The sequence below is a fragment of the Humulus lupulus genome, chromosome 2 (assembly GCF_963169125.1).
Source record: "Humulus lupulus chromosome 2, drHumLupu1.1, whole genome shotgun sequence".
Taxonomy (NCBI): Eukaryota; Viridiplantae; Streptophyta; class Magnoliopsida; order Rosales; family Cannabaceae; genus Humulus; species Humulus lupulus.
In genome coordinates, this window is record NC_084794.1 from 181,312,808 (window position 1) to 181,336,604 (window position 23,797).

At 34.9% G+C, this 23,797-nt stretch overlaps 1 protein-coding gene across 6 annotated transcripts; it reads right to left on the reverse strand.

The window, feature by feature from the left end:
- Positions 1–877: 877 nt before the first annotated feature.
- LOC133818774 (protein SEMI-ROLLED LEAF 2) lies at positions 878–17,909 on the reverse strand. Of its 6 annotated transcripts, none has more exons than XM_062251817.1 (20): positions 17,765–17,909; positions 17,193–17,356; positions 16,814–16,891; positions 16,231–16,346; positions 14,786–14,900; positions 14,202–14,330; positions 13,943–13,990; positions 13,568–13,776; positions 13,271–13,467; positions 12,879–13,168; positions 12,017–12,166; positions 11,584–11,928; positions 11,305–11,454; positions 11,127–11,202; positions 3,993–4,120; positions 3,670–3,870; positions 2,842–2,982; positions 2,640–2,768; positions 1,799–2,005; positions 878–1,379 (listed from the first exon to the last, which is right to left on the reverse strand). In XM_062251817.1, exons 2-20 carry the CDS (start codon positions 17,325–17,327, stop codon positions 1,221–1,223), a joined length of 3,003 nt encoding a protein of 1,000 aa, XP_062107801.1. In that variant the 5' UTR covers positions 17,328–17,356; positions 17,765–17,909; the 3' UTR covers positions 878–1,220. The 6 variants fall into 6 exon arrangements, with proteins under 6 accessions (XP_062107801.1, XP_062107802.1, XP_062107803.1 ...); XM_062251818.1 differs by lacking the exon at positions 17,765–17,909 and adding an exon at positions 17,641–17,762; XM_062251819.1 differs by lacking the exon at positions 17,765–17,909 and having other exon boundaries at positions 878–1,110; positions 1,215–1,379; positions 17,193–17,752.
- Positions 17,910–23,797: the final 5,888 nt, after the last annotated feature.

Below are 23,797 nucleotides of genomic sequence, written 5' to 3' on the forward strand. Positions count from 1 at the left end.
GAATTATACTAGTATCGAGTAATTCGAAAGCCAAAAGTCCCTTCCTTGAGCTATCTTTCTCTATTTATAGGCTCAAGGGGGATTACATGATTTAGTTGCCGATTTTCTCTCCTGAATAAACGAATATTCAGGAGATTGTGCGAGTTAAATTCGGGATTTACAAAGATCTTTACAGTAATATTACATTGCATGCGGAACTATTGACCTGACTGTTCGCAGGAAATACTGGGCCGCTTACTGCTTCTAATACGTCTTCTGGTCGATACACTAGCAGAGTTCCTCCAGGTGTCAGCCACGGTCCAGGGATCACTTGCCACGTCATCAATGCTAATTTTTTGGATAACATCCATTATTCATTTAATTTTGATTTACTAATATATATATTATATGCAATTAAAACAAGCAATAAAAACTGCTTAATTATTCTCCAAATTTGCTAACCTCCTTAATAATGAAGTTGTAGAAGTCCAAGCTTTCTTTTGCTTTTAAAAGCATCTCTTCTTTAGTTTTTTAGAGTACGACATTAATGGCTAACTCTATTCTCTCCTCTAGAATGTGGTTGTATTATTAGAAACTTTATTATGTCTTTCCGTATGTATATTTATCATGTTTGATATGCATTACAGATAGAAAACAAAATTACTTGGTTGGAAGAGTGTCAACCTTGCATTATGACCATTGTTCTTCATTATTCTTATCAATTAGTATTTGGTGATTAGTAAAAAAAAAAAATCTAAACAAACAAAATAATATTGATTATTATAAAATTATTAATAATGTTAAAAGTATAAAAAAATACAGTAAAATGATGATACTCATTAATATGATATCTTACTAAAGAGCTTCTAAATTATTATAGTCATCAATACATATAATATTTATAACAATAACATGATTTTTGTATTTATTGTCTTTTAAGAGCCAGTCTATCGAGGAAAACATCTACAATAGATACTACGAAAAAAAGTCTCACCAAAACACGCATAGATTATTACACCGATGCCTTTTATAATAGATAACCCCTCGCACAACTCTTTTCTGTTTATGTCGTGCATTTTGGGGCATGAAAACAAGAAGCCAAGCATCTCTGGTAAGCTCATATCAAAACTACTAAAGAATGAAAAAATGGAGAGAGAGAGAGAGAGAGTATTACAAGTTATAACAAAAGGAATTACAGTTTAGTTACAAATGGTGTTGTGTGCATATATGTTCACCTGCAATTAGCAGCCAGCTGCTTTTAAAAATTTGTCATAAGGGCTTGAAGGTGGTAGCCTGAAAGAATTATGTCCATATTCATGTGAACACAGGGCAAGCTGATCCCTGACTCGAACTTGCTCCTTGTTTATCAACTTTAGGTCGCCTTCTGTATACTCCCTTGTCTGACATAATAACAAAAAAAACTGTTAGTATCTCCGCCTTTTACCAACACAACCAAATAGCTTAATGCCTGCTAGCTAAACATTAATTTTCAGTCTAGCATAGACGGGGAGCTTTTGAAGTGTCTAAAGTGTAACAACTCTGAACAGTTTTGACTCATTTAACTGCTAACAATTTAATCACCAGAGGAGGCGAAAAGATAACTCGGTCACGTACATGGGTGAACTATAACTAAACACAATTTAGACGAGATTGCATAATATTCCATATTCCAAGGGAGTTCAAGAACACTTTCAATTTTCATCTGAATGGAAATGATTAAAACGGTTTGTCTAAAACAGAACATAACAAGATTTTAAGAAAAAGTGAATAAAGAGACCATTTCCTTTTTGTCTGATTTATTGACGAAAATCTTGCTTACCTTAGCTGGAAAAGTAGGATAGTTGATTTCATTAACACTGGAAAGAGCCAAGGCATTTGCTTCTTGTTGCTGCTTAAAACTATGAAGCACTGACATCTTCTGTTGTTTACCAGTCACGAGGGCTTCACACTGGTCTTTCATCTGATCATAGGGTATTGGCATTGAGGAAACTGGGAAGCTTGCAACTTGTCGGGCTGTTTCCAAAACCTGTCGGTAAAATTAGAACCAAGTTTATCCAGTGAATCTGAAATTACAGCAAACCATTTGCTGTGAAACTCGAACATTAACGTTACATGCAATAAACAAGTTATAATACACATTGCAGAAGGGTTAGCCTTTCAAGTAAGACTTGGTTATGGAAGATGACCACTTACTAAAGACTTCTTATAATGATCTACCCTAGAATCATATTTTCATTCAAACCGTAGTTTCTCCCTGTGGCAGGCTATGTGAATAAAAGTGCCCATTTTAATGACACTGAAACAAATTAAAGAATCAACGAGCTCTCTCAGAAAATGTTTGTTCAGATCAACCACATTTTACACAGTTCATAAACCCTCCCAAACAATTATAAATTATATGTTGAAACTGAGTATTAGTCAGATTTTCTCCCTCTTAATGTGATTAGTTTCAGATAGTTCCATTTCTTGAATTTTCTTATCAGTATTTATGTTTTGTTCATCTGAAGTTATTTTTTTCATCAGATACTATATTAGGAAAACAATTCTTGGACTTTCCCTTGGTGCATATACTTGAGCATCCTTGGAACTAGAGCTATTGGCACAATGTTATTTTTTCTGCAAGTTAACAAAAATATATACGATGTTCGACCATGTCTTACAGATTCTAAAAGTTGATTAACGCTCAAAATGTCAAGGCTGCTGATGGAGATTGATGTTTTGCGATCAGACTGGCTTCCACTTGGTTCTGGGAAAGCTTCTTCATCTGTTAATGCACCAGTAGGAATCGCCTGATAGAAAACACTTTTAAAAAAAAACACCCTTTCTTCAACCATGAGATAGAGTAAGAGGCATGAAATTTACCTCATCAGGATCAGGAAAATCTAGCTGGGCAAGAGGAGAGCATGGCCGTGGTGTTTCCATGAACAACGGAGCTCCTAATGGATATGCATCATCAGGAGAAAACCCCTGTGAGAGTTGCTTCTTGATGCTCAATAACTCATCCTAAAGATAAAGGAACAAAGAGTGTCAAATTGCAAAACAAAACTAGATGTTTTGTCTCTGTATTCAAGGATAGATAGGATTGACACATTTCAACCAAGTTGACCAGCTATCCTAACCTTGATTCTAAAAGTCATAAGATAGACGAAGTGAAAATTGGAACACATAATCAGCATAAGATTTCTTTTAACAAACTAGAAAAATTTCAGAGTGGAGTTATTTAAAATTTGGAGATTCAAAATTCTTCAGCACACCAAAAGTAAAATTTTCTTTTTCATATTCTCTCCCATTTAATGCTACACAAAACTATAATTTTTTCTTTTAATATCCTCTTCCATTTAGTGCTTCTATAGAAAATTTCTTACCTAGTCTTTGGTAAATGCACTGTGAAGAGCCTTGGAAATCTTGGCCTAAATTGTCTAATAGAGGAATTAGCACTTCAGTAATTTTTTGTTCTATATTAATTGAGTTTAAATTTTGTTAATATACTTTGTTTACAAAAACCTTGAGAATCACATGATTTCTAAAGGCTTAAAGGGAAGAGCGAGAAAACCATGGGCTTAATAGCATTTCATTTGTTGAATCCTTCTATAAAACTGTATGAATTTGGTTTTTCCCCATTTTAGATGCCATTTAATAAACCAGAAGAAATAGCAACTAACAAATTAGAGTAGAGAAATTGATTCCCACCTCTGATAATTTTGTGAATTTAATCATGAAGAGAGATATTACGGTTTCTTTTAACCGTTCTTCATCTAACTCTATTGCTGAAAGAGAATCCAATGCAAAAACTTCATCTTCCTGTGATCCATATAATATCTCCCTATTATCACACCCTGTAAAAGCTGCTTGCAGCCATGCATCATCGACCAATTGAAGATGAGGATCAACCTATAAATATTCAATAATGCAAAAGGTTAACTAAATCATAGTAAACATTGTCAATGAATTTGACAGGACAGCAAAACAAAGAAAATCACATGGACTTTTGAATCAAAAGATGTTGGTGTTACCGTTTTCTTTGTCAAGGATGCTTTAACAAGAGGAATTAACTGCGGGAAATTGCCAATCCTTGCCGAAAATATAAGCATGAAGGACGCTAAGGTAAAAAGAGATCTTCTGCGAGAGGGCTGCAGGACTCCTAAATAAGCATCAAATAAACATAAATTAGACCAGAGCACAACTCGATTATCAATTGTTATTATTATTATACCACTTTACTACCCTCTCATTTAATATATGCCAAAATACTACTTGACATATCAATACAAAAACATACATAATTTTAATCAATTTATTGTTAAAATTACTAGAATAAAATATCATATGATACATTAAAAAAATAAATAAATCAAATTTTTGTAGGAAATCAAGCTAGTTATTGTTTTTCAGATGTTGAATAAAAGGAATTTATGTTTCCAATTGTTGTTTCAGCTTCCTAGTCTATAAGAATTCCTATTTATTGTATTTATTTTTTAATATGAAGGGTCTTAGTTGTTTGCTGTTTATATGGCCTAGTTCTATGTTGTAAAAGATAGAAAATGCATAAATAAAAATAATTTCTCTCATACTATTTTCTTCAATTTTAATATTAATTTTCTAAAATTTGTAGTCTAAATTTAAATATAAAAAATATTAAAATAATTTTAGTTTATTATTATTTACAATATGGCAGCACAAAATTCTTCACAATATTTCTCTTTAGTTGCACAACAAAGCAACACTCATGCACTCCAGGTTACTCAAACCCCTCATGCCTATTGGATTGTGGATTCCGATGCTTCAGACCACATGACAGGTGATAGATCACTAATTTCATTTTTTAGCAAATGCTCCAATGATAGCACTGTCCGCATAGCAAATGGCTCGTGTTCGAAAATAGACGGAATTGGGACCATAACAATCACACCAAGTCTTGTATTAAATTCTGTTCTTTACGTTCCCAAACCTGATTGTAATTTAATCTCAGTGAGCAAACTGAATAAAGATCTTAATTGTGAAGCTAAGTTTACTGCTAATTTTTGTGTTTTTCAGGATGTGGAATTGGGGATGATGATTGGCTAGGCTGAGTTCAGTAAGGGCTTGTATCTGCTAAAAATCAAAACCCCCGAGTCTAACCATGGAAATCATTGTTGTCTCTCCCAGTGTCAATCTCTTACATCAGTAAACCAGTCCAATAAAATCAGTACAATCACATTATGGCATTATTGTCTAGGTCATCTAAATTTCGTGTACCTCAAACTCTTATTCCCATCCCTATTTGTCAATATAAACCCCCAGTCTCTCCAGTGTGATATTTGTCATTTTTCTAAGCACTCTCGTCACCCTTTTGCCCCAGGACCTCATCAACCCTCTCATCCCTTCTCACTCATTCACGGGGATATTTAGGGACCATCCAAAATTCAGGATATCAGTGGGACACGTTAGTTTTTGTTACTAGTTGACGATCATAGCCGCTTAAGTTGGACATTCCTCATGAAAGAAAAGTCTGAAACAAATCATATTTTCCAAAACTTCCACAAAATGATTCAAACCCAATTTCAAACAAACATTCAGGCATTAAAAACCGACAATGCTCATGACTTCTTCAATTTTGTAATTGGACCGTATTTGCAATCGCATGGGATTGTTCATGAAAGTTCTTGCTTCGACACACCACAGCAAAATGGTGTGACCGAACGCAAAAATCGCCATTTACTTGAGGTAGCTCGATCCTTACTTTTTTCATCTCATGTTCCAAAAAGATTCTGGGGTGAAGCTGTCCTTACAGCCATCTATCTCATAAATAGAATGCCATCACGAGTCCTAAAGTTCAAAACTCCGCTGCAAATCCTTCTTGAATCATATCCTCACTCACATCTTGTGTCTCAAATTCTCCTTCCGGTCTTTGGCTGTGTTGCATTTGTCCATGTTCACTCCTCACACCGAAGCAAACTCAATGCCCGCGCCACCAAATGTATCCTTCTTGGCTACTCATCCAATAAAAAAAGCTACAAATGCTACTGTCCAATTTCCAAAAAGTTGTTCCACGACATGAATGTCACTTTCTTTGAAGACCAATCTTATTGCACCAATTCAACAATTCCGGGGGAGAACCATAGTGAGGAATTGCAAAATTGAGACTTTGTTTCTCTCATTGACAATGCAGTTGATTCTCCTCTGAATACTTCTCCTTGTAATAAGAGGTGAAGAGAATTGTATTAACTTGTATTTCAATGAAAAAAAAACATATATTTATATACAAACTAGGGAAACTATTCTAGGAAACTATGAGAGAATAGGAAACTAATTAGTCCTAATTTATAGCTAATTTACAGTTAATATGAACAACTAATATATATAGCTAACACTCCCCCTCAAGCTGGAGCATATATGTTAATCATGCCCAGCTTGTTACAAAAATAATCAACCCGCACCCCATTTAATGCTTTTGTAAAGATATCCCCTAGTTGTTCTTTAACAAACTCACAATGATTGATCAAACCAATTAACTCACTGTCAATAGAATTCCGGATTTGAAGGAATAAGCGAGCATCCTCCCTGAGCCACGTCTGTCTTGAATTATCTTTTTCTTTAGGATGATCATCAGTGAAGTGGTCATCTTTGTCAATACTTTGTAGATAAAGTCGAACAGTCTTACACCACTCCAAATAATTCGAACTAATCAGTTTATGGTCCGTGATTTTAGACATCACAGGAACCACATCAGATGAAACCACGGATTTCGCCTCTGAATTATTCTCAGCCATAACTCCTTAAAGAAACACAACAGAAAACACGAAAAACCAATGTAGAATCACAACAAAGATCCTAGAACAAACCTTGACAATTGCAACTACGGAAACTAGGTGTGCAAAAACGAAGCACTGATCAACCAGAAACGCTGTGGAGACCAAACGGAACAAAAAGGGCAGTCGGAGACGATGCACGCGCTCTCACGCGCAGGCGCGTGGGAGGTGGTGTTGCGACTTGCGGTGGCGCATGGGGCCCACGCGCAGGGGATTTGGCGGCCGGACTTCAGGGGAATGGAGATCAGCAGCTGGGGAATCCTTTGGTGTGGGCGGTGAGAATAGTAGACCAACAGAACTAGGGTTTCCGAAATAAACCCTAAAATAGACTAAACCCTAATTTGTGTTTATGGAAAACCCCAAAAGAAAAAATCCTAATTTTGTAGCAAAATTCGAATTTTATAAACTAATGCTCTGATACCATGTAATAAGAGGTGAAGAGAATTGTATTAACTTGTATTTCAATGAGAAATAAACATATATTTATATACAAACTAGGGAAGCTATTCTAGGAAACTAATTAGTTCTAATTTATAGCTAATTTACAGCTAATATGAACAACTAATATATATAGCTAACACTCCTCACAACACAATTCTTCCAAGAACATCACCAACTCCTTTCGTTGCCCGTACTCCAAACTATTCAGTTGAATCACGAGCCAAGAAATTCTCATCCAATCCTCTTCAAGTCCTATCCACATTCCAAGCAAAGAGGTCCAACCTCATCATTCAGCCAAATCAAATGAGCCAAGAAATCCTCATCCAATCTCTCCAAGTGCTGTCCCCATCCCAAGCAAAGAGATCCAGGCTTACTCAAGGAGAAAGAAACAACTAGCAAGCATTGAACAAGCGACTACACAAACTCGGCAAGGTCAAGAATATGATCTGATCCCATTCATCCTTGAAAAAACACAGAAAGACGCTAGACCTGAACCTATTATGGAAGAAAATGTGTCAGATGATCTGAACATCCCCATTGCTCACAAAAAGGGGGTACGCTCCTGCACTCAACATCCCATTCACAATTATCTGAGTTACTCAAGCCTATCTCATACATATAGAGCCTTTATCACCTAGTTGGACCAAGTTCAGGTTCCCACATCGGTCCAGGAAGCCCTACAAATTCCTGATTGGAAGGCTACCACAATGGAAGAACTTGGAGCACTTGAAAATAATGAAACATGGATCCTCATAGATCTACCTCTTGGAAAACGCACAATTAGCTGCAAATGGATCTTCTCGGTCAAGCATAAGGTGGATGGAAGCATTGAAAGATTCAAGGCCCGTTTAGTGGCCAAAGGGTTCACTCAATCCTATGGCATTGATTACCAAGAGACGTTTGCTCCTATTGCTAAGTTGAACACCATTCGAGTTCTCTTGTCGGTTGCAGTAAACAAAGAATGAACTTTATTCCAACTTGATGTAAATAATGCATTTCTTAACGGAGATCTAGTGGAAGAAGTATACATGGATATCCCTCCAGGATTTGAGAGCAGATTCACTAAAGGAAAGGTGTGCAAACTCAAGAAATCCCTTTATGGCCTCAAGCAATCCCCTCGAGTCTGGTTTGACAGGTTTGCGAAAGTTCTAAAGGGAGATGACTACACTCGGTGTCAGTTAGATCACACTCTGTTGGTAAAAAATTCAGCAGGGGAAAACTAATGGTGTTAATAGTTTATGTCGATGATATTGTGATTACAGTAAATTTCATGGAGGAAATTACTCATCTCAAGCAGCTCCTCTCCAGTGAATTTGAGATAAAAGATCTAAGACAATTAAGATACTTCTTAGGGATGGAAGTAGCAAGATCTAGCCTAGGCATCTCAATCACTCAACGAAAATATATCCTCGACCTCTTACATGAAACAGGGATGATTGGATGCAAGCCAGTTGACACACCGATGGATCCTAATACCAAACTTGGAGCACAGACAAACGGAATAAAAGTTAATCGAGGAAGGTACCAACGTCTCGTGGGAAAATTAATCTACCTAACTCACACTCGGCCTGATATAAGCTTTGCTGTAAGTGTTAGTCAATTTCTCAACAATCTCGCAGAGGAACACATGAATGTTGTCTATCCGATTCTTAGGTACCTCAAAGGAACACCAGGAAAAGAGCTAATGTTCAGAAAAGTTTTTCACGGGGATCTTAAAATCTACACAGATGCAGATTGGACAGGTTCTCTCACTGACCGAAGATCCACTTCCAGATACTGCTCCTATATTTGGGGAAATCTCGTATCTTGGCGCAGCAAGAAGCAGCTCGCAGCAGTGCTGAAGCAGAATTTCGTGCCTTAGCACATGGAATTTGTGAAGGAATGTGGCTGAAACGCTTACTTGATGAACTCAGAATCCACCTTGAAGGCCCTATAAATGTTTTCTGTGATAATCAATCAGCTATAGCAATTGCAAAGAATCCAGTCCATCATGATAGAACCAAACATGTCAAAATTGATCGTCATTTCATCAATGAGAAGATTGAAGGCAAGATCATCACCTTGAAGCATGTTCCCTCAAGACAACAGGCAACTGACATCTTAATCAAAGCTCTCCAATCGCCCTAATTTCAGTGAACTCAGCTCCAAACTAGGAATGTTTAGTATATATCATCTAGCTTGAGGGGGAGTGTAGGAAATCAAGCAAGTTATTGTTTTTCAGATGTTGACAGTAAGGAATTTATGTTTCCAATTGTTGTTTCAGCTTCCTAGTCAATAGGAATTCCTAATTATTGTATTTATTTTTTAATATGAAGGGTCTTAGTTGTTTGATGTATATATAACCTAGTTCTATGTTGTAAAAGATGGAGAATACAGAAATAAAAATAATTTCTCTCATACCATTTTCTTCAATTTTAATATTATTTTTCTAAAAGTTGTAGTCTAAATTTAAGAATAAAAAATATTTAAATAATTTTAATTTATTAAAAAACATAAAATTAAAAAAATATATATTATTTTTTCAATAATTGAAAAGCTTTAAAGAAAAAATAAATAAAATTAGTAATAACTGAAAAATTTTAATTTATTGATTAACTGAAATATTTTAAATATTTCTAATTCTTAAATTTAAATTTCAACTTTTAGAGAAAAAAAAATACTATCAAATTTTGATTTTTTTTTTAATGCATCACATATTTTATGCCTGGAAAAAATAGAGATATTCTAGTAATATTGAAAATAAATTTGATTAATATAATGTTTAACAGTATGTTACTAATTTGTCAAATATAGGATAGTATTTTGGTATTTATTAGATGATAGAGGCGTAAGCTAGTGCTCAAGCAAACAAGAAGGTAGTAAATTGGTACATATTATTATTATTATAATAAAAATAAGAAATGAGAACACAGTTATTGGAACAATAAAAAATAGGAATTAGGAATAGAAAGCAATAAATTCAGTAAATTATGTGCATGTGTGGTTGGATGGAATGGCTTTTGGAATGGAATGACAATTTCTTAACATGGATCATTCCAATGTTTAGTTTGTCAATCAAACAAAGAAATTATAACTCCAATCAAATAACAATTCCCTAAAATATTGGAAACCTCATTTCAACCCTCCAATCCATCATTAGAAAGCTCTTTCCATTCCTAAAGCAAAAATAAAATTACCATCTCACCCTTCTACTTTTCTTCTTTAAAGTAAATTGTCTTAGTCTGATATTTTTGTCAATACAACACTAACTCCATTCTATTCCTATATCTAACCAAACAAAATAATTTTGATTCCAAAGTGTAAGCAGACAACATAATTTTATTCCCATTAAAATTCCCATTGCCATTCTAATTCAATTTCACTTAACCAAACACAACATAAAATCTTTCAATGGTAAAAACCTACAAAAATACCCAAAAAATAATCATTTCAAATCCCTGAAACTTCAGCTGCATAGTGATAGAAATTCCATTTGTTCCTTTCTAAATTCCAACCAGGCAACCATGGAGAATAAATTAAGTTTGATAGTAAACTTCAATAGTGTTTGGCATTTAGTTGGAAAGAATAAAAAAAAAGTGTTTCGATGGTAGATTTCAATATTTCTTTTAATCTGGAATCATGCAATGAAAGTTCTTTATTTGTTTTCTCGTCAGAAAAAAAAAAGATGGAAGGTTTTCCTCAGTACTTAATTTTATTGAATAGAACACTTGACCATAATTTTTTGCAGTTGATTTATTTCTGTTATAAAGAACCCTTTCCTTTTAATATTTAACTTATGCTTATTTCCTTTATAATAAAGTCTATTCTCATTCAAATATATAAATAGACAGTGTTCCAACAGTTCTCTATTATATACACATTCAAAACCATGATTCAATTAAATGATAGAAACAAGAGAAAAATAATAAAGCCAATTACCTTCTTTATCAAAAGCGACAGTCCTAAGGGAAAATGCCAGCTGAAAGCATCTCACAAGCACCGTATGACTAGAGGTCTATAAAAAAACATCATACATGTGAGAAAAATTCCAGTAGATACAAGATAACAGATCATGAAAGGATATTGATAACAGCATAAAACACATGCTAAGTCTCACTTTGGATCGAGTGAACATTAAAGCAATGTTATAAGTGTGCGCCATTGCTTCAAAATTCGCAGGAGTATTTTCAGCAGATGTTGCCTGAACCCAGATTGAAGAAAGCAGAAGATTCACTTGGTGACTGCTCAACCGTAGTGAAGTTAACTCCTGTAATTTTAGAAACCACGTCACTGTGTGTGATCAACATGCAGACATGCATGTCGTCATTACATTTATAAGAAAAAGACTAATGACCTAAATTTGTTTTGTTTGAAGATGTAAGTTCAAATTACATACAGTTTTTCCTCCGAACAAATAACCCTTGTAGCTGTAGGATTGTGCATATTGCTTCATATAGACATCTGATGCCTGACTTGCTTCCTCCATCAGTCCTCCATCAATGGTCTCTGTGGTATCTTTACTTTCATCCTGAGAGGAGAATCTTCCGTTACCAAAATTCTTCAACGTACCGACTGAAAATTCAGAAACAGGTCCTGCAAGTTTCACTTTCTGATCTAAACAAGAAGAAAATACAGATGGCATAAGCACCATAGAGAAAATGCTATGTGCTCCAACTCGTGTTTCATGGTCTGGGTGAGTCATTGCCAGGAGTAGTTGATGAAACAGAGCATCAGGAAATGCCTGGCAAAAGTTTACAAGTTCAATATTAGAGCCTAAAGTGAGTATTGTACATTTACATATAGCAACATGTGCAGGAAAGCTCCCTAACCATCTTGTGATAATAAACATTAGGGACAGATGACACAAGCTTCGCCGTTTGGTAAATTGCAGATATGGTTGTTCTAGCAACAATGGTACTAGTTGGTATATTCTCCAGCACCACAGCCATCATATCAAGAATTGGACCAACATCTCCAATCTATCAATAGCAAAAAGTTAGCAGATAGCAACATTAAATCCTGCTAAATGAGTAAATGGCAGGGAAAAAATAAAAATATAGGAATAATCACCTATCTCTAAGTGCATGTTGCTAAAAAAAGGAAAAGCTTTTCTTTTTAGGGAAATATTACAGTGATTCCCCCAACTTATGTCTAAATTACAAGATAATTTTGACAATCTTTACATTAGTGGACAGCCACCAAGAAATCCTATGTTTCAACAAGCACATCAAGGAATTATGATTGACCAATCTTAAGGCAAGAGAAGCATAATCTTTTTATTTGTAACCTTTTATTTGTAATCTAAGATGATCTCATATGTCATATCATCTTCTACTGTTGATTATACCCTATCATCTCTTGAAAATATTTTTGTAATCCTTCCTTTCCCCTTTTTAATACAATTTTTGTTCGCTATAAAAACTGAATAATAATAATAATAATAAAAATTTGAAAGGCATATGACTCCAAGAATTGAGTTCTTCATTGGCACAATGCAAAAACTTAATCACCACATGGTCCACACCCTTTAGATGGTAGATAAACTAAATCAACACAATCAAACAGTCCTATTTAAAGGTATCATACTTTTTCATCTTTTCTACCACAGATTCAAGCATGTTTGGAGCAATAATTCTATGAACCAAGGAAGGCTTTCTAAATTCAAAGTTTGAACTAAAGACACACACCCACCTTATCTGAGAGTTGTGAGATGCATCTTTCCAGGGATATCTGAACATCAGAATTACACTTATCTGGACTCTTCGGGCTGGATGCTTCAGCTTGATTTTGCAAGCATTTGCGCAAATGCTTAACCAGATCAGTTAGTGCACCAATGAGTGTAACCGAGGCCTGTTGCTTTGCACTTTTAGCAAGTTTTGTTGTAACACTAAGAATATTTATCTGTAATAGAGGTTGTTTGACAACATTCTTATGATCCAAGTGCTTGACCAATATGGATAACAACAGATGGGAGTTCTCTCCTGGCATTTTGAAACTACAAATGTCAATCTTCTATTATATCTACACTAAGGCATAGTTGAAAATTCATTTTAAGAAAGAATCATAAAGGATCTAAATCTTACCCGATTCCTCTAAAATTGATTGTAAATACATCAAAACAGGATATGCAAGTCCATTCTCTGGGGACCAGTGGTTTTCAGAATCAAAATTTTGGAAAAGAGGTTCTAGTACACGACGAACAGTTGTAGCTTCCTTTGCCAATTTGGCCATATTACTCAAGCATATCCTAGACCAGTAAGAGGGCCTCTTGCTGTTATCCCTATAAAACATGACATGTCAGAGGATATCAGAAAGCTATTTCCAAAGTAATGCATAAGAAACAAAGTAAACTATTTTGCGTAGATTCATAAATCAATTACGTTGTTGGATCCAACTCAGGTTTAGTCACAAGTGTTGGCACTGAAACAACCATCTGATTCATTTCTGTGGAAGTTGAATCATGAACATTAGCAATTGTTAGAACTCCATGAACCTGTTGGTCATGTGATTGAATTTTGCCTATCTTCTCCTTGGCATTATCAGGGTTGAATTGAAAATCCACAAAGTTTTCCAATGTCACTGATATAATCTACAAAACAACAGGATAATTTTCAAAATCAAGAATCAAAACTGTCATACACTTAACAATCAAAGATCAAGATCTACTTTAAAATTTTATACAAAAGATTGAAAAATATGATTAGTTTGAGGGTCATAGGAAACACAGAAGTGGTACAAGGAGTTGAATTGCTCACACTATCAAAGTCCATTGAGATGTGAGACTGCTCACCCATGAACTGCACCTGCACACAAGATTAAGAACAAGACAAAATACATGAAACATGTGCAAGAGAAAGCATAAATAAGTTCTAGAAAAGGGAACTATAATCATCAACCCCCTCCCCTAACAAAAAAGTTTAAATGGGAAGTGCAGTATTTCAAATTTTAAACACTATCAGAGTAGGCAATTCATTATGAATAGAAGTGTTAATCTAATATCTCAAGAGAACATACCATAAAAGCCAGAACTTGAAGTCCAGCTGCTCGCAATTGTAGAGCCATGTCATCATCTCCAACTTCTTGTGCTAATTGACAAAGTTTAGGAATGAGGCCCTCCAAGTTGAACATGTATGTACTATCCATCTACTTTTATATAATAAAGTCAGATTCAATCATCCAATGGTAAATCTAACAATTTGATAAATGTCATAACTTAAAAATCTGAAGGTCTGTCAACAAATTTTAATTTGAACATAATACAGTACATTAAACAGATATACTTGTGTCAGGGGATTTAACGGTTCCCAACAAGGAATAGAATTAAATAAGGTTATCTAATATAAACATCAATCATTTTTTCCCTCCTTATGTTGATTCAGAAGATTATGAGAACATAAAATTGTGTCTTTTTTCTTTTAAGAAACATTTACAGCAACTTGTACTCTGGACCACACACCCACCCACTTGAGCCAGCCTCAAGAGGCCTTAAAAAAAAACTTCAGCATATTAACTACATAACTGTACCCCTATTAATAGTATATTAATCATTCACATTAATTCTGGAAAACAAGAGTATAATATCTCTAGCAAACATTTACCTGGCAACTTATGAAATCAACAAGAGTATTACAACCCAAAAGCCGCATGTCAAGCTGCCGAGTTTGTTCCAAAAGAGTCCGAACAAGACCTAATAAACTACTAGCATATAGTGGCCTGCAACCATCGAAACACCAGTATATCATCATACATTTATGTGGCAATTCATAGAAATAAACAGGTTGCAAGCAACAACAGCCCATGACCAAATAAAAGGAAAAGAAAAAAAAGCAGAGCGTGAATTTAACGATGCTGCAAAATTTCTTGGATATTATTACGTCCTTACACTACACAGCTCTCAAACATAGGTTTTGACCACTTTCAATTTTTACAAGACGAGAATATAGTCCACATTGTCTTGTATTTTGCATTGTAAATTGTTAGATAGTTGGGTAAAATAAAATAACAAACAAACCAAGAAAAATGATGTATGAAAAGGTTTGACCCTTTTTAAATAATGATGTCTTCCATCTTGATGCAAAGAAAGAACGTTCTGCAATTCAATAACTAAAACCTAAAAGTCTCAATAAAGTCTGCTTCTTGCTAGTGGAAAGGTGTCCTACTTATCACAGTTTAAGCTTTCTTCAAGGCAATTTTGTAGGAGAGGAACAATAAATTTTTTGAAACAAGGATCAATTGGAGAACTTTCATAGGATGGTGCAGTTTTTTGGATGTCCCTCTAGGTCCATAAATAAATAGACTTTCATTTTTTTTTACCCATTATTCTATTTATTGTAATTGAGAGTGCGATTTAAATTCACTCTTTCCAACTTTTGTATTTTTGATGCAGGGTTCTCCCTCCTTGTTCTTTATGTTTTCCTATTCTCTTCAATAAATTATTTGTGTTGCCCAGAAAAATTAATACAATTATATATTTATTCATTTGTCACAAGCATGCTTATATGGATGATGGAAACAAAATCCCAATCACTTGTATTCCTATAATTCTTCAAACTAAGTCAGAAAGATTCAAAATGTTTCCTGTTACGACGAGACTATGCGATAACTTATGGGACTAATATCACTATTAAGATGCGATGCAAGTCATTGAAAGTTTGATTATTACAGTCAGTTATTCTGACACCATAAAAATAGATCAAGAAGCACAAAATCCTTAACATCGGGTCCCAATCCATGAGTGATGGAAACAATTCTAATTTCTACTACCATAGCTCAGGTACACCAACTTGCCGATGATCAAATATAGAAATTCAACAAAAACCAGCTAACCAATACTGCACTACCAACTATCATGGGATCCATTACATCTTAATAGTGATTTGTCAACAACATAAAGAAAAGGTTAAACAGATAATACCCAGTTCTCAAAGATTACTAACTAATTCATCATCTGTCATGTAACATAAGGATGGGAAGTGTAGATGAACTACAGCAAAAAGATAAATGCGGAAATATAGTTATAAATTTAGAATTATATGAAACTTACATCTGGTCCTTGCATAACAACAACAACTTCTTGTAAATGCATAACACAACTTTTACAGACCCAAAGTTTTCATTGCGCAAATCCTTGTAAAATCTTTGCTCTAGGAGGTCTGTGATCTGTTAATAATAAACATTGAAAGAAACGATGCCTTTATTTTGGTGGGGGGGAGAGTTTAAAAGGCTTTTAAGCTTGGAAATTTTTGAGTAGATTATGAAAAAAAAATTGAAAGAACAAAGAAGAAAATTGCACCCAACAACTAACAAGCAACTACACATTTGCAGCAACTATTATAATCTCTAATCGCATTCACAATAATTGCCAAAATTATCATAAATAATCCTAAATCTGGAACAAAAATAAAAGGAAAACCATTTTTTTTTAAAAATAAAAGTACAATTGGTCCTTGTATTTATACTATTTTTCACATGAAGTTCTTGCTTCTACTTCATAGCATTAGATTAAATACCATTAAAAATTCATCTAAGAGCATGCGTCCGCAAAATAGAAACTGTACAGAAAGAGAAGAAAAAAAATCTGCTGAAAGGGTACAAAAGAAAAGAAAAAGGAAATAAAAACCACTTACTTTAGGAATTCGCAACGGATTTTTTGAAGCATATACACAAAGTTTGGCGATTTTCCTATCATTCGGTTCAGCATCCTGCTAGACAGTTTGTATGAAAACAAACAAGCATATAAGCAGATGCACCAACAAGGCAAAGAGTAAAGACCCAGAAAACTATATCAAACCAAAAAAAAAAAACACTATAATCAACTAAGCTAAAAAACTTTTATAAAGAAGCTTCTTCACTGGACCAATAAAAAAAACTGCTTTAAATACCATAACTGAAACATAACAATCCATAATTCAATAATTTGGATCCAACAGTTTAATTCCAATTGTGCAAGGCATTCAATTATGATATTAATAATAAATGAAACGAGAAAAAGAGAGAAATGTGAACCTGATTACGAGGGAAGATATCAGAGAGCAAATTCTTGTAGCGTTTCACAGGCTGTCTTGACCTTGCTCGCATGGAGGGACAGAAGAAACAGAGGTTGCCACAGGCAGGGATTACCCGCCTCGACATAACCCCCATTTTCTCTCTCTCTCTGCAGACCCCTCACTCTGAAAACCCAATCCAATGTTACCAAATATATATTTCTTACAACGGAAGAAAATTGGGAAAACTGCAAAAACCCCAGTTGAGTTCAGAACGATTTGAAGTGCGTCTTCATCCTAAAACCCAAATGGAGTAGTTCTTTTTTCTCAAAAACCAGAAAAAATTTTAGAAGAGAGAGAGAGGACTTGGCAACTGTTGGTTTTAGAAACTATAAATAATTAAATAACAAACAGACTGATATCTCCTAATTGAACCGAAATTCACAACAAAAAGAAAAGCAGGCACCCACCGATCGCGATCTGAATTAGCCAAACAAATCCAAGACGAACAAGTTTGACCATAATAATACATATAAGCAAGATTGATTAATAGTTTTTACTCCAAAAAAAAAAAAAAAGTGAAGGTTTTTCTACCTTTGTTTGAAAAGCTAATAGGGGGAGAATTAAAAATTCCCCCAGCCTGTATTTTGTTGTTCCTCTCTCTGGCACAATAGTATCAGGAAAAAAAATTATTTACTTAATAATAATTATTTTTGAGAGTTTTTATTTAATAGGTGAAAAGAAAAAATGTGATAGTGTGACATGGCGGTATGATTGTATAAGTGACGAGCGAATAAGAAACAAATTTTGATAGAGAGAGGTGGGACCCAGAGCCTGTTAATATGGGAAACCTGCATTTGTCAGGTAAAGGATGAAAAACTCTCAGTTAATAAATACCAAAAAGGCCAAAAGCCCCAACGGTCCCGAGAATTAAGGGAATGTGGCTGCTTTTTTATGACAAAAAAGTCCCTCAACTATTTGCTTTTTGACTTTATGCCCTCCCTCACCGCTTGCTTTTCTATTACTAATCATTTGTATTAACTTAATTGACCCCACCCAGCAAATTTCCACTTGCCAGATGGCTGTGATTTGATGAAAATACAATCTTTTTAATCAAAATTACAATGTTTAATATACTTTTGTTTATGTAATGATTTTTTTGTCTTTTTCTCTCTCCTACTTTTTTTTTCTTCTTCTTCTTCATCTTTATGCTTTTCATTTACCTCCGTTCTAGAAAGATAATGTTACAGGTTTTTTTTTTTTTTTTTCTATTTTATGGCATAAAAAAAAACTTACTATGGCCTCTTCAACAGTTATAGTTACTTCCTGGTACTTATAAACATTAGTTGGCATTAAGCTCAAAAACATTCGTAGAAGTCAAGAGAAGAAATAATAAATACATATAATTAACTAATCATGATCTATATAAATATATTGGCATACACTGATTATTATGATCACTTCCTTGTACTTGTAAACACTGTACAAAATTATTAAGTCATGAAGAGTTATAAAGTTGTATAACTATACAGTTCCCTTCTCTTGCAAGACAACAAAAGTTTTGCTCCTAGCAAATATCCAATTAAAAACCTCTGAAGTAATGAAAATCTTAATTTGTATATATATATATATATATATAAATATATAATTGTGCCCCTCGTGAAATAGTTTGTTTGATGATGAAAGCACCAATATTTTATGTTGATTGGTGTATATGAGTGGGTTTTACACATAAAAATAAAAGAAAAAGGCAAAAAAGCATACATATGCAGCTCATCGTCACCTTGGTTTGGTCCTATATGGGCGACTTTAAATATAAGTGAAGTGATTGGCATGGTCTCTTTTGGTGCCTTAAAGAAACTCATACTATAGCCTTATTTACAAAGCCAAGAGAAGTTGTCTTGCCTGGTCTTTCATACTATGCCACAAAGACATCTACCATGTGACCTGAAGTTTTGACTCAAGCTTATGGCTATGATATCTTGGGTTTTAAATATATTTTATATTTTGTGGTGTAGATTGAAATGGATCAAAATGAGCTAAAGATCAAATGTTTATCACATTTTGTACAAAATCATATATTTGAGAGAAATCAACTGGACCTTAAAATGGTGAACGGTTCAGATGAAGTCTTAACTTACAGCACAGTCATATTTTATTTGTTCAATGTGTTCAATGGAGTTCGCAATAGTACGTGTGCATGCTTTATTAATCTATATAATTTTCGTTTATAGTTACCAATTTATGGGAAAAGATTTATAGATGACAGATGATGCTTACTCAACTTCTTATCTCTAATAAAGGATCAATGTTATCAAAATTTTATGTTAAAAGTGAGATTTTCTTCTACTTGATTTCTACTTTTGAAGAAAATGGTAGGCATTGTATAAAGGAAGAGAGATAGTTCTCTTTGGGGCAACTCTTTTTTAACGCAATTGTTCCTATATTGTTCTTTTCTTTAAAGTGATTTTTATTTTATCATGGGATGCTTATGGATAGCAATTTGATAAAGGCCACGTGTCTTGAGTAAGGCAACACTTGCGGGCACTTCTGCCTTAAGTTATCTATTGGACCTACGAGCAATGGATAAGAAGACAAGAAGGCATACATGGAGTTAATTCTCCAAACATGCTATGTTATTTAAGTAACCCATTAGAAAGTTTCCAAGTGTACAAGTTAGCCACCTCATCTATGCAAATTATCATGAGTTGTTTTTCACTGACATTACCAAACTAGAAATTCTTTGTACATATATTTTTCTCTATTCTCAGTTTAAGGTTAAGCAAGTTTTTAGAATTACAGAGAGTTGTAAAGAGAATGAGATGTTAGAGTGAATGAAATATAGGCATATGAACAATTCTATACATGTAGGCAGAATTAATATATATAAGTTGAACACATACGAAGATGATCGAATATATATACATCCGACCATTGTTATTGATAATCTCGATATACAAGCTTTAGATCTACAAAATAAAATAAGAGAAATTAGAATGAGTACACGAGCTTCCAAGCTCTCACTAACTCTTTAGATGGAGTTATTGAAAGTCAGACTGAACAGCGAGCTTGGGGACCGATATTTTATATTTAAAGAGTAAGATATTCCATCAGAGTCTCTGCCACAGTTAGAGAGGTTGAAATATTCCCTCCATTTAATTAGAAAATTCAAATTAGGTAACAAATAAATGTTGACCCTTTAATATTGAATATTTTGTGATATTAATATATATATTATCGATTTGTTTCATATCAATATCGTTTAAATAAAAAAATATTCTAACATTCTCACTTAAGTCTAACGATTATCCCTGTTAGATAATAAACACATGAATCATGACGATATATTCTCTTTTTATGGCGAGTATTATCTTCTATATATTAAAATATATTTATTACATAACAATGTACTTTATGTGGCTATATATTTAAACGAATAAACCCTATGTATATTCAGGTCCTATGAAAATAAAATTTTCTCAAATAAAATTAAGTTGCGTATAAATATGAGAAAACATCAAAATAAGAGTTTCATTGATAATAACTTCAGTTTATACAATAAATTTACATAAGGGAACCAAGTTTCGTGTTCACTACATGATCCTTGAATTTATGAAGCAGCAAGCCTTTCGTCATAGGATCAGCAATCATCAATTCAGTGTTAATGTGTTGAATGACCACTTTATTTTCTTTAACACGTTCTCTCACGGCTAATGTAATGCCCCGAATTCTCCGATATGGTTTAGTGGCGATTTAGTAGGCTAGGAGGGCCGTAATTGTTTAATTACGCCATTAAATGAATTTATGCATGTTTATGTGAATTATATTATGATATGATGATATATGCATGCATGTGGGTCCACATTTGATATATGATGTTGTTTTGATAATTTGGCCCATTGAGGGTAATTTGTGTATTTGGGTGCATGATGTGATTTGTGAATGAGATTCCATTATTATGGAGATATATTCGAGCTATTCGGCATGAGACGGTCATTTTTAGTGGATAGCGGTTTTGTCATAACGGGGTCAATTTTGGGGTAATAGGAATGTTTATTTGATGATAAATTGGGAATATTTGAGATCAGGGTGAAATTCTTGAGGTTTTGACTATAATGTCCCCGGGGGTGTTTTCAGGACCCCGAGCATTAGGTTTTATTTGAGGTGACTTAAGGTTGAAGTAGCTTATTAGATAGAACATACGATAGAAAACCTCTCGTTTCTCTTCGTTAGTTCATTTTCGCCACCCGAAGCATATTTGACGGAATCTTGAGTTCTAGGAGCCAGAATCAAGTTAGGATCGAGGCATAGCGATCCTAGGAAAGATTAGAAGCTTCTTGACCGAAGGATTTGAGGATCGAGGCATAGCGATCCTAATCGAAGGTAATCTAAGTTTAAAGTTTTGAGTTTTTAGAGTTTCTAAGCTTTGAATTGGACTTTGTGAATTGTTGAGTTTTCGATCTGTTTGAACCTTGGGTTTTGAGGGTTTTGATGCATGGGGAAGCTTGAGAACTTTGTTTTGATGATTGGGGAATGTTTAGGTATGATTTTGGAGGCTTTGGAGTGTTAAAAACGCAGTTGGGAATGGCTCAGGGTGAAGGGTCGCGGCCCTGTTCTTGGGGCGCCGCGGCCCTGCCTTGAAGAAGCAGGTGAGGCTTTTGTGCCTGCTGGGCGCCGCGGCCCTTGCCTCAGAGAACCCTAGGGGCCGTGGCCCAAGGTGCTAGGGCCGCAGCCCTTGCCCTGTTTTCGCCCCGTTTGCTCGTTTTGACCCCGGGAACCTAGTTTTAGGCCTTGGGAGTGTCCTTACTACTTGGATTAGTTTGGATTGATCTCTTGGAGGCTAGATTATGGTTTGAGAACCTTGATTATCATGATTATTGATGGCATCCTATAATGTGTTATGATTAGGTAACCGCTAAAGGACTAAAGGCTAAACCGTTCTCAAGGGTCGTTCTTTTGTTCATTCTAGCTCGAATCAAAGGTAAGAAAACTGCACCCCATTTGTGACATGCATGGTTATTCATGAGGCATGTTGGTTGAATAAATGTGGACATGAGATGATTGTGGAATACTTAGCATATGTTGCTCACTTGTGCATGGTACTGACTCATTAGTCAGATTTGGCAAAGGTGCTAGTATCAACTGTGAAGCTGTGACTTATTAGTCAGGTTCGGCAGTGGTACTGGGCACTGGTCACATTGGGCTGACTCATTAGTCAGAATGGCCTTAGCGTGTTCAACGCAAGCCAATAAAGGTTAGATCTAATCGACTATCAGCATTGAATGACTCAAAGAGCATTAATGCCAGACCGACCTCGAGGGTCGATGAATGAAATAAGCACTTGGAGGCTAGTGGCTTACCTAGCAGCCACTCTTCCATTTGAAATAGTGACATGCTTGTCAGTCACTCAGTATGGTTTATCAGGACCTCAAGTGATATCCACTCATTTGTTGAAAGCTTTATGCTCAGTATGATTATAATGATAATCGTTTGATAACGTTTACATATAATGTTATGTTTTCTTGCTGGGCTTTGGCTCATGGGTGCTATGTGGTGTAGGTAAAGGGAAAGAAAAGCTCACCTAGCCTTGAGTGGAGAGCTTAGGTGGTGATGTGTACATATGCGGCCGCTTGACCACCACGGCCAAGGAGTTCTCAGAGGAACTAGGGGGTTTACCCTATTTTTGCCGCTTAGGTCGGCGGGATTGTAAATATAAAACAGTAATGACCATTTTGTACTGAGAACAACTTGTAAATGTTTTGATTAGCTCTGCAGAGCAGTTTGTAATAAAAATATCAATTTCCTTTTTATTGGTTTTATACCTTAACCTGTTAATTACACTTAGAGCACGTTTTTTACCAAAGGACTCGGGTAGCGAGTCAAATTTCCGGTCCACCGTTCACCGTAACTGTTCTGGGGTAACCAGGGCGTTACAGCTAAGTACTTTATGTCGATGTACTTGCTTCGACTACCACTTTTGTTGTTCTTAGCCATGAATACAACAACTGAATTGTCACAGAACATTCTCAATGGCCTAGATATGGAATCTACAACTATAAGGCCTGAAATGAAACTCTTTAGCCATACACCATGCGATGTAGCCTCAAAACACGAAACGAACTCGACTTCCATAGTAGAAGTAGCAATTAAGGCCTGTTTGTTACTCCTCCATGATATAGCTCCACCGGCTAACATAAACACGTAACCAGAAGTTGATTTACGTAAATCAGTACAACCAGCAAAGTCTGAATCTGAGTAGCCAACTACTTCTAGGTCATCAGTTCTTTTGAACATGAGTTTGTAATCCTTAGTACCTTGAAGGTACCTCATAACTTTATTTGCAGCTTTCCAGTGGTCTAACCCCGGGTTACTCTGAAATCTTCCTAACATTCCGACAGTAAAGGCAATGTCGGGTCTTGTGAACACCTAAGCATAAAAGCTTCCAACGGCTAAATCATATGGGATGTTCTTCATTTCTTCCTTTTCAAAATCATTCTTTTGGATACTGGCTTAAATTTAATTTATCACCCTTAACAATAGGAGCAACACTTAGTGAACAATCTTTCATCTAAAATCTCTCTAAAACTTTGCTAATGTAGGCTTCTTGAGATAAACCTAAGATACCTT

Bases quoted from the DNA above. Each gene is read 5' to 3' on its own strand.
- LOC133818774 (XM_062251817.1), bottom strand. From the start codon at position 17,327: ATGGGGGTTATGTCGAGGCGGGTAATCCCTGCCTGTGGCAACCTCTGT. The intron at 13,468-13,567 runs GTAATTGATTTA...CATGTTTTATAG, and splicing joins CCTGAGTTGGATCCAACAAC to GGATAACAGCAAGAGGCCCT. The intron at 3,871-3,992 runs GTAACACCAACA...GAATATTTATAG, and splicing joins CATCCTTGACAAAGAAAACG to GTTGATCCTCATCTTCAATT.